This window comes from Natrix helvetica, assembly GCF_964273705.1.
Source record: "Natrix helvetica genome assembly, chromosome: 1".
Classification (NCBI taxonomy): Eukaryota; Metazoa; Chordata; class Lepidosauria; order Squamata; family Natricidae; genus Natrix; species Natrix helvetica.
Window position 1 is genome coordinate 194,435,445 of NC_138548.1, and position 11,448 is coordinate 194,446,892.

General features: G+C 41.2%; 1 protein-coding gene across 6 annotated transcripts in view; it reads left to right on the forward strand.

Moving 5' to 3' along the window:
• NFIX (nuclear factor I X) overlaps nt 1-9,564 on the forward strand; it is a 219,297-nt gene extending 209,733 nt beyond the window's left edge. For all 6 annotated transcript variants that reach the window (XM_081936955.1, XM_081936957.1, XM_081936959.1 and 3 more), the window contains one exon: nt 757-9,564. In XM_081936955.1, the coding sequence (XP_081793081.1) occupies nt 757-771 (15 nt within the window). In that variant the 3' untranslated portion in view covers nt 772-9,564. The remainder of the gene's footprint in view (nt 1-756) is intronic.
• The last annotated feature ends 1,884 nt before the right edge of the window (nt 9,565-11,448 follow it).

The following is an 11,448-nucleotide window of genomic DNA, read 5'->3' on the forward strand; positions in this document are numbered from 1 at the left end:
TGCAGAGTCATAAGGTAAATACAATTGGTAAGCAACAACCTGTCTTCAGTTTTTTAAATGAAAGGATATGAAGGATAAAATCAAATATTAAGCTGTTAATATATGTGGTCTATGATCCTCTTTCACACTCAGCTCAATTTATCCCTCTTGACATCATTAGTTTGTTATTCTTTACTGTGCAAGCAACACTTAATGATCAAGGATGGAAGCTTAGATCTCAAGATCCTAATATATTTTAATAAAGATGATAGAAAATAAACAAACTGAATATAGAGCTACGATTTTCAGTACTGGTAGTATGCTTATTATGGTGTTTAGTTTTGCCCAGTTTGAAATATATCCCTACAAATGTGTAATGTTCATGCAATAAAAATAGGTGTATGGAATTATATGTGTAATCCCTGTGGATACACTCATCTGTGTCAGCTACTGCTTTTAGCAACCTATTAAATTTATACTTGATGACAAATCTGAATGAAAATCTCAGGAGGCTTCATTAGGTGCCTGTTATAAGAAGGTGATGGGCACTGTACTGTGGTGCAATATGAGAGGAAATCAGGAATTAAGTGTTACAGAGGAACAAATAATGGAGGCTATCAGGTTGCCTGAGACTGAAGATAACAAAGTCACAAAGAACCTAGAAAACCCTTGGGGTGAATTTTAACAAGTATTTCAATATCAGGCATAAGAAAAAGAAAGGAGTTTATCAGAGTCTCGATTTTAATTCTGCCTCTCTCTTTGTGTCTTCTGGTCCAGTCTTGGTTCCTCTGACAGGATCTTCAAGTGAAGAAAAATGATGATGATGATGACGACGACGACGACAATGATATTTTTTCACTCAAGCCCTGCGAATCAGAATCTTTAGTCCTTAACCTATATCTTCACTGAGCTGCTCCTCTTCAAAGAAAAGTAAGAGACATTGGGTAACACAGATGAGAAGTTTTAAAAAGTTATGTTGGACCTCCCTGATCCAAAGCAGATTTTGCATTTGCGTAAGAGAATCTTGTCTTCTCAAAGAATCTCATCAACTCATACTGAAGTAACTCTCTGTTAAAATAATGTATAAAATCGTTCTGGACAGGCCACCCAAACAATGGTGTGGTTTGTTTTTTTGGTTTAAAAAGGGATTTTTCTTCATTCATCATGGGCAAAAAATAACACTCACATCTACCAGTCTCAAATCCCAAAACTGTCTCAAGATTTATGAGGGATTATGTTTGCTGGGGTATGAAAAAGGAAATCGTTCCCTAGAGATTTGTCTACTTATTAGCCTAAATCCAAGGTGAATTCTGAATATGTTAAACAAACTAAGAGCATTTGCTTAATCGGGGCTTGAGTCCCTCATTGCTTTGAAGAAACACCTGCAGAGATAGGTGAAGGTTCCAGGCAAATCAAATTTGGTCTTAGTTCCACTCAGTGAGTAGGCCAATTCAGTGCACCATTGTGGTTCAGATCTGGAAATGGTTTAGATTAAGCATTACTTCTCCCACCAAACATATGTTCCCTTGTTAACCAAATTAATATTGCATTTCTACAAGTGAAAACAAAGCAAAAGCAGAAACACTCCTGAATACCAGATGTTCCAACTGAATTCCATTCCAGAGCAAGGAATAAATTCCTCTTCCTTCCCTCCCTCCTCAAACATGCATGCACACACTGACCCTAGCACAAATCTTTTCTCTGCTGATCTTGATATCTAGTGCTTCCTTGTATTCCTTGCTCTGAATGAACTTTTCCTGCATCTCAGGAAAAAAAATGTCTGGATTATATGGGAAATATTTCCAGTCTTATTCTGCGTGAACTGGAATTCCTTTCCCCATAGTAACAAGAAATATGGGCACTCTTCGGTTCATGATGACAAGTTAGATTTGACTGGAAAGTGTTTCTCTTTGAAAAGAAACACCTTGCTGCTATTGCAAATGGACAAATATTTAGGATAGTATACAGTATTCATTCTTTTATAAATAATAAAAAACATTAGCAAGGCAGCAAAGGGGCATACTTCAATTGTACCCCAAACTGACCATTGGGGCTAGAGTAGCTAGCTCAAAAAGGTACGTTTCGTCAGAGTACCCAGCCTAGTCTAGTCTTCGGCCCTGTGAGATTGTGGGTGTCTGTTGTTACTATGGTTTGATACTTTTGCTGATCCCTTTTCTCCACTTCATTTTCTTACTATTTGAGTTGTTGCATTTCCTTTGGCTTCCTCTACATACAGGTGACACCAGCAATGAAGTACAATTGGTTTTTGTTGTTACTGTTAAAACAAACAAAAACAAAGATCTTAACAGTCACAGCACACCACAGCGCAACAAAATGAATTGTATATAATTAGATGTAATGGAGGCTGTCTAATGGATAGTTATGAGGGTTTGACACTACCATCTGTACATGGTGTGCAAATGCACACATGTGCACCAGATCAGTCACACAGTTCCATGCACTTTCCTCTTTCCTTGTCTCACACTACAGCAAAACCTGTGAGAAAAACCAGCATCCCTTTCTGTTGTGCACCCATGAGATGATCTCTCTTGTTTCTTTTTCCAGCATTTTTGATAGAAACCTTTCCTTAGCAGATGCTGAGTTTTGGGGACAGGAGCTTTGCCAAATTCTTTGGAGTTTATCTCCCACGCTCCATTGTTCCTATTAACTATGCTCACCTCTGCATGAGGTATCATTGGTTCTTATTGGGCAGCAGTGATGTTCTATATCAGAATGAGGGGTAAGGATAGGGATGAGGAATTGTCTAATTTAGAAAGGGCCAGAAAGTAATGCAGGGAACAGGTTTCTGTGCAATTAGTCCAGAACAATTGTATTTAGGCACATGATCTGCAATACCTGAAGTTGTGTTCCAAATAATTAATTTGATCTAGGGAATCTCCTGAAGCTGTTCTACTATTTGCTATAGTAATGCTCAGTTGATTCATAGAGCATCCCAAGGATTTCTGGAGCAGAGATAGTCCAAAACAGACCTGCTGGTGAGACCAAGAATCTGCACCCTTGTCCAAGTGCAATGATTTTCTAGTCCCAAATGGACAGACAGGGTCAAGGAAGGGAATCTGAGGGTTGCAGATTTGACTCTCTCCTCTGCCAGCAGTAGGCTCTCATGCTTATCCTACAATCCACATGTCAGAGGAATGTTCTGAATTCCCCTGTCCTATACGTACATGCAAATAAACATATGCCAGCAGACATTCACAATCAAGGCCTGCTCTTGAGCCTGACCTTGCACAGCTGCAGGACAGCTGTTCTATAAAGATGGAGGTCTTCTTTGTGAGGAAAATTGAGCAGCCTGTATGTAGATATTATGGGGCTGCCACAAAGAGGAGACACTCAACTGATGCTTTAGTCATTGGTGTGAACTAGATCTATTCCTTTAAAGTAACAGTGGAGACGGAATTTAATGAATTCTAGGATTAGCATTCTACCTGCTGCTTCTGTCATACCACAAGTCCTCTCACATTAAGTTCTCTTAATGTTATTCAAAAATTAAGTATAATGTACTAGAGATGACATTGGAATAAAAATTCACACTATGATTGTTGATCCCTCTTTCAGTACTCTGAGGAAAAAAAAATGAATATAGCTGAATATTCATAGAGTAAAAGATGGAGCCAAATCAGTGATATGGGCAGAATTTGGATGCAGCAGCTACAATAAGGACATAAACCCCATTCCTGTTATGAAAGGTTGTAAACTGCTCAGATTAAAAAAATGCCCAAACCATGTGTTTCTTTAAGAACACTGAGCCTGGATATATTTTGCATCTGAGAGCATTGATACAGTTCCTAATCTGGTGGCCTTAAAAAAAGATATCCTTGGACTATTCAGCTTACCGTTCACTACCTTTTAAAGCAAAATATCAACATAAAGCACCTTTTCTAGACTGATTGCACTGGAAAGGATTCCAACGTGTAATAAGGCTTGGGGATGTGCTAATATTAAATATGACTCAAGCTGTAGCATTTGAAAGGATCCATGATTTTTATTTGATTTGGTTATAAGAACATTTGAAACATTCCCAGATTGAAGAAGATTGTGCCTTCACTACCCCAAACATATTCAAATTTCTGTTTCCATTAGGCTGGACAATTTCTCAGCACAAACATACAAAGCATGCAAAATCTTCCAAATATTTGTATTGTGAAGATCACAATAGTCCAGGTGGCTATATTTAATATGCAGAAACCCAGACTATCACTAGATTGCCTCCAAGACCAGTGGCCACCTGGCATTTTGTAGCCCAAATAGATACGTTAGCCCTACAAGAAGTGATCCTGCTCCATTCCTTCAGTTCTTAAATATATTTAGTAAGCTCATTCACTTAAAACACTGATTACTTTCCTTTTAAGTAGTCCAATAATTTTACTCAATTGCTTGAAGCTTCTGACCTTAATGCCCAGCATTGCTCAGAATGGGTTCCCTAAAAACAGGAAATGGATAGATCTGAAAAAAAGGTAGGAATTGCAGGAATCCAGAGGTGGGTGACCACCAACCTAAAAAGAGCACTTAAAATGGTTAGAGGGGGATTGGTAGGGGAGTAGAATTTTACTGTTATTTAATTCTGAAAAAAGAAGAAGCTTTAAATCCTAAGGGTGCTTAAGCACTTATTTAATACTTGGGATTTTTAAGAGGTAACAGATGAATAACAGTAGCATGTAGGTGGGTAGATGGAATATCAGTGCCATCTATTTACATGTTACCTTGCTGGAGTCCTAAAAGAAGGGGTAAATGTAAACCCTGGGAATGAATCCATAAGGGGTGACATGGAGAAGTTTCAATTTTGGTGGCTTACAGGTATTGGCAGCAAAATACACAAACACTTTTGTTTAAAAGGGGGAGGGGATTTTAAAAAAACGAAGTATATATTAGGGGTTTTAAAAGAACCAATTTTGTTTGCATTGAGCCAAGTGCAATGGAGTGCATAGTTTTAATATCTTTGTATGTTAAAGATTGTTAAGAAGAAGAGAGAAAAAATCTATTTTTGTTGCAAAGTCCTCTGTTCTCAGGGACTCTAAATAAATTGGGACAAAAGAAAAACCCACCTTTGTAAGTATGGGGAAAAACTTTTTCTGTTTATTTTTTCATTTGTCTATTTTTCCTTTTTCTTGTTTATTTTTTAAATTCTTTTTAAAAGATCGATAATAATTGAGGATTGGTTGTTGTTTTCTCTTTTTCCTCATTAGTTGTGTCGTTTTATGGGAGGGCTGAAGGCAAAAGTTTTGTCATGCACAAAAATAAACTTGTAAAAAAACACTGTATCAGGTTTAAAAAATTGAAGACAATTGCAAAATTAAAAGTAAAGAAAAAAACTTTTAAAAAAACCTAAGCTGAAAAAAATTAAAAATACAAAACCTGGTGCTTCTTACAGTATAAAATACATTAAAATCTCTATTATACATAGTTTATGAATCAATTAATTGTTATCATAAAGCACATTTTAGGAAACACGCATTATCCCTTCTTTATGTTTAGCTGAAAGGGGCAGCGGGCTTTGCGGTCAAACGCACCAGCAGCATCTGGCAGCTTCTCATGGATCTTCCCGGGTTGCCGAGCGAGATGGATGGTGGTGAAGTTGCCATGGCAAAGGGGGAAGGCTCCTACTGGAACAGAGGCCATCTTGGGTAGACCTTGTTTCTCTGGCTCCTTTCATCCTTTTGGCACCTTCCATCACTGCCACTGCACATCCTTCTCTTTTGTGTTTTTCTTCTGTCTTGTTTTCCCCCTAAAAGAGCTAAGCAAAAGTTGACTAGATGTTTGGCCTTCATTTCTATTCCCCACCCCACTTTCTTATAAACCAGCCTAATTGCAATGTTGGGAAGTTTTCCCTTCTTTTTAACTCTGTCTCACATATGTATCTATTGCTCAATGGCTTCTCTTTGGAACGAGGAACTGATCTATGAATTCACCAGCATCCCTTCCTTTGAACTCCTTACATTCCTACCCCCAGTTGTAACTCCTGCTTGCCCTTTTTCACTTCTTGTCTGTTGATAGGAATCTTTCCTCTCGGCTCTTTGTGAAATTGCAAGGCAGGAGTATCTGTGTTTAAAGCAGGAGCCAGACCCAGATCATACCCTGCACCTCACAGAGCATGGGAGATTGACTGGAGAAATTTCTCACTTCAGGGAAGGACCAAGATGGATGACTTTGCCTTACTCTCAACATGTTTAACTGGCCAGCTGACATAGTGCCTTTGTAAACCCATCTTTTGTTGAAACAGATGGACCATGTGCTCTGCCTGGGGAGCGGGTGCAGGAAATTCCACCCCCTCCTACTGCAATCCATATGCTTAATATAGGGGAAAGCAATAAAAGCCTAGGCTTGACCAGCAAGAGGGAGCTACTTGGGCTAAACATGGTGGTACCTAGTCCTCTTTGGCCTGGCTACTGCTGCCCCATCCAAAAGAGAGGGTGAAGGAAGCATAACTCCAAAATAATCCTGAATACGAATCCCTTCCCACACACCCCAAAAACATGTCTGCGCTTGAGCTTCTCTAATCCCCTTTTCTGAATCCCTGAGTCCTCTGTTTGCAGGAAAGGGTGGCTGCTCAGTGACTTTCTCCCCAGTGATGCTCAGCTATGGGTTCCCTTGCTGACCCAGGAGGATGCTAAGGTTCTTTAGGGCCCAAGACGATTTCATTTGGTGGGCAGTCATCTTTGCTGCATTTCTGCCCTATAAATGTATCGGCATCCACTTTGCTGCCCCTTGAGCTCTTGGTTTGGAGAAGTCAGCTGTCTCCTGTTTGGCTGCCAGTGGGCTGGTAGTGAGCCTCAGACCCTACTTGCTATGGAGCTGCTTCTTCCTCTGACCTTTGCTTTAGAAGAACAGTTGAGTCCTTCTGTCCTTCCTTTCACAAGGTACCTTTGACAATCCACTTGGCTTCCCCCTTTCATGCCCTCCATATGCCCTCCCCCCCCCCCCCACATTAATCTCAGACCCACATCTCTCGCTCGGCAGTAAAACCTTGAGATCCATGAAACTGCAGCTTCCCAGACTGCAACCTACCCCTGCCCCTTCGAACAAGTTTCTTCCTTGTTTAAGAAACGCAGTATATATATGAGTACAGTACAGTATATATATATAGTACTAATGGAATTTGGTGTGCTTTTTCTCCTTATCCCTGATTCCCTTGCCTCTTTCCCTGGAACCCCAAGCCTTCCTTTGTGTCTTTCAGTCTGTTTTTCCATGCCCCCTCCTGCTGCTGACCCCACCCCTCTGCACTTGAAAATAAAGGGTAGCTCTTTGTCTGTTTTTGTTCTTTCTAAAGTTTCTTCCGTGTCTAGCAGAATGCAGGTAGCCATATGTTATAACTGTCAATATTGCTTCACAACAAAAATATATATATAGGGAAAAAAGAAAAAAAAGAAAAAAAAAAGAAAAATCCGAATTGTTTTATCATTTTTGCCTGAGCTTTCTTCGGCTTTCTCCATTGGAATGGCTTATTGTGTTATGTGAATTTAAAAAATGAAATAAAAATGTTTAAAAAAAATTTAAAAAACAAAAAAACCCATATATTTTAAAAAAGAAAAAAAAATCATCGGCTTCCCTCTTCCCATTCCCACCAGTTCCTTCCTCAGAGCAGAGATGGGAAGCCCAGTGGAGGGAAGTGCCGAGGGCTCCAAGATCATGTATCTGTGTCTGTATTGGTGGGTGAATGGGGGGGTCAGTTTTCCTTCTTCCTCATTCCCCTGCTTTCTGGAGGAGCTGCTCAGAAACATCAAGATTAGACTCATTTCTTTCATATTCACATCCTGTCAGCATTTTGGTCAAATTTTAAAGTGCCTAAGAGGTCTGTGTGTGTGTGTGTGTGTGTGTGTGTGTGTGTGCATGCAGAGAGTAGTTCCTGTTTATTTGGGACTGAGCATCTGTGTCATGTCTGCTGACGTGTTGAGAGGTGGCTGCTGCTCCTGTTAATCCTTTGCGTACCTTCTTGCAATCTCTTCTCTGAGGCACTTTTTATCTTTGCAAGGCTCACTTCTGGCTGAGAAGAAAAGCACTTTTGTGGAGTCAGCAGGAAGGTAGGTATGCCCTGGTCAGGGAGAGGACTTAACACTATTTACCTTTATCCTCCTTTGCTCTTAAATCAAACTCTCCTTCCCTCTTTATTGATATTTGGCTAGGGCAACCTAACAATAACAATATGGGCATACTGCTGTCATATTTAGTGTGACAGAAAATATTAGTGACAAATTGCACTTTTGCCTTTGAATAGACTTATTTCAAAGGTTGTTTAGGCACCTATGGGTTTCCAAAAACCTACAATATGTTTGCCAGAGACTGCTGTGATCCGATAAAGGGGCCTAAGGGGCTCAATGCTAGGAAGAAAGAAACCTTGCTCCTGTTTCCCATGAAGACTTGGAGGAGCATCCCTTCCAAATGGCATGGAGTTAACAGAGATGGCAAGTAAGGCGAACAGGCCTGCTTTGTTCCCCAAATCTTCTTCCCTAAGTTTTGTAAGATGTTTTGTTGTGTCTTCCATTTCTTTCAGAGGTAAATGATGCCCCCTGATGCCATTCTGCTTTTCCTTGACCAGGGAATATGACCACACTCCCTAACTTCACAAGACCTAGTGCAAGGTCCCTAGAAGGCAGCCTAGACATGTAGTACAGAAAACACTAACCTTTGGGTGCTATCTAATGGCCATTCAGATTTTTGCAACCCAGATATGGTAGCCCTAAAGAACGTTTCCTTCTCTAACCCACTCAGGATGTTTACAGGAAGGGCTCTTTTACCCCTGCAGCAAGAACCCCCATTTTGACTTAGTCCTATGTGGATATTAAGATAGCAACTCTCCATTTCGGTACAAGGACAGGGGGCCCTTTTGTAAGTTTTCCCAGAAGTGTGCCAAGCCAAGGTGACCCACCTGCCTACTCTAGACTCAAAATGCACATATCTGTTTATCCACATCAGTCTGATGCTTCAGAGCAGCCATCTCCAGCTCTTTCCCTTGACCCTTTAGTGCCCTTCCACTCCTTATGAAGCTGTTGGTTTGCTACTGGTTTGGTTCTGAAAGCAAAAGGAACTCATAACCCTGCAGCCAAATTAAGGGAAGTGCCTTAAACTGATGCCTTTGCTGCCACCAGCGAACAAGTTGAGACAGGAAGAGAAAGCGATCAAACTTTATGCATCCAGCTTCAGAAATGTGAACAAAATATGTTTACAGAGATTACAAGCAAATCGCCTCCAGGTGGGTGGGGGGCTCATGGGAGCCCCTCAGTTGCTAGCCATCATGACTTTCTACCTTTCCCCACCTGCAGGTTTTATACAGGGGAAGATAGCTCAAGTCTGCAGAACAGCTCCTCTGCTAACCCGCCTGCATTGCACGTAGCTTCCCCCCCTCTCGCCCTCACCCCAAAGAAGGGTACCAGCAGCTGTGATGTGGTGGGTCAGCTCCTCCAGCCCCAGCCCCTGTCCCAATCAGCCCTCGGCACTACCCCTCCCTCCCCAAGTGCCACTCTCCGAGCGGGGTGTAATACGCATGTATTAATTACAATTTTTCCATAATAAAAGTTTATAGATGCAGCACCTTCTTTAACTGATTGAATTAAAGAATGTTATTGACTGTAATGTTTCTATTTGTCTTCCTTGAAAGAGAGAGAGAAAGAGAGAGAGAGAGAGAGTGCGCACACTCGAGAGAGAGATTAATAGCCACGGACATCCAGGATCGGATGCACACAAACAGGTGTCTTCTGCAAGTCAAGACAATAGTCCTAATTAAGATCCCTTTAAGCCTATTAAGTATGTATCATCCAGGATATGTACACATTTGGGTATTCGTTTGTTCCAGAAGTCCACCTCTGGCATTCCTTTGCACTGACACCAACTATTTGACCTTCATCTCTTTTATGTAAAGCACAAGGCTTTCAGGCCTGAACACTAACATCATTAGATATAAAACCAATTTCTGATACAAATGTAAATCTGTTTTTGCTAATGAAAACCCCAGCACCATGGCCTGAAACTTCTAATTGCTTCAAGAGGGGAGACACTGTGAATGTGACAAAATGATTGTGATCATCTGGGAAATTGGGAAGTGAAAACAGCAGTACGTAAAGGCTGATGGTGAGTGCCATTTTTGGCAACTAACTCCAATTAATTGGAGTAGAAGGGGAGACTTAATCCTTTCTTGGGATCTTCTTAGGTGTTTCTCAGCACAACTCCAATTCCAAGATGTATCTTCTTAGCAGGGTTTCTGGTTCTTTCTGGTTGCCCTTTGCCTGGAATTCAATGGGGTAGTCCTCCATTGCATGGTACAATAGTACACCTTTCATCTTCATTAGAGGGAATGCAGCTTCTGAAGGGCAATGCAAGCAAAGCAAGCAGTACAGGAAGTGGGATTCAGTTTCCAAATATCCCCCATTTCCTCACCCCACTTTCCCTCGGAATTCTTGAGCTTTGCTTTGCCTTGGCTTCAGGGGAAGGGTGATTTTGAGCAAAGAAGTGGAAGTCCTCTAACACTTCTCCCTTCTACCTCTTCTGCTGTGGAATTTAAAGTGTCACAGCACAAGTATCCAGAAAAACTCTGCATGTGATGCAGTGGTGGGATTCAAATTTTTTTTACTACTAGTTCTGTAGGTATGGCTTGGTGGGGGTGGCAGGGAAGGATTCTGTAAAATCTCCATTCCCTCCCCACTCCAGGGGAAGGTTACTGCAAAATCCCCATTCCCTCCTGATCAGCTGGGACTCGGGAGGCAGGGAATAGATGGGGGTCGGGCCAGTCAGAGGTGGTATTACCGGCTGTCTGAACTACTCAAAACTTCCGCTACCGGTTCTCCCGAACTGGTCAGAACCTGCTGAATCCCACCTCTGCTGTGATGCAAATAAAAACAGGCAGCACTTCAACTGCACCACTGTAGTGGTCATCTTGACTTTCTTAATCATCCCCTGTGGACACGCCATCGACAGGGCAATACAGAGACAGGCTTGAAGAACTTCTTATTTGCTTGACCCTCACAGGAAGCAATTGAAATTTTCAGCCTGGGGAGGCATGTGTACCTCTTCTGTTAATACCATTTGAGGATCACGAAATTGACAAGTGTGAGTAAATCAAGAAGTGCAGTGATCCTTGCACCACTCAGTTGTATGAAACCATAGCAAAATAGATGCTCAGGTGCATGCACGGGTCTAAAAAGCCCATCTGTCTCTGCTTGCCAGCTTGGTCTCAAGACATCTGGGGATCACAATGGAAAATTTGTTAGTTGTTGCTAATCAATGACCAAAATACAGAGATATAACTTGACTTCAACTGTCTAAAATGGATGAACCCATTTGTCTCTGTATGGTGGAATTTGAAACCAGCACCATTCATATACCAGCATAGTGGGAAATGTATCCATTTTTCATTATGTGCTCTAAATTGGATTGTAACGGCATCCACTGCTTTTTAAAACACGGCTACCCTACTTCAGATTATAGGGTCCTTCAGCAATACATACAAACACACCACCTCCT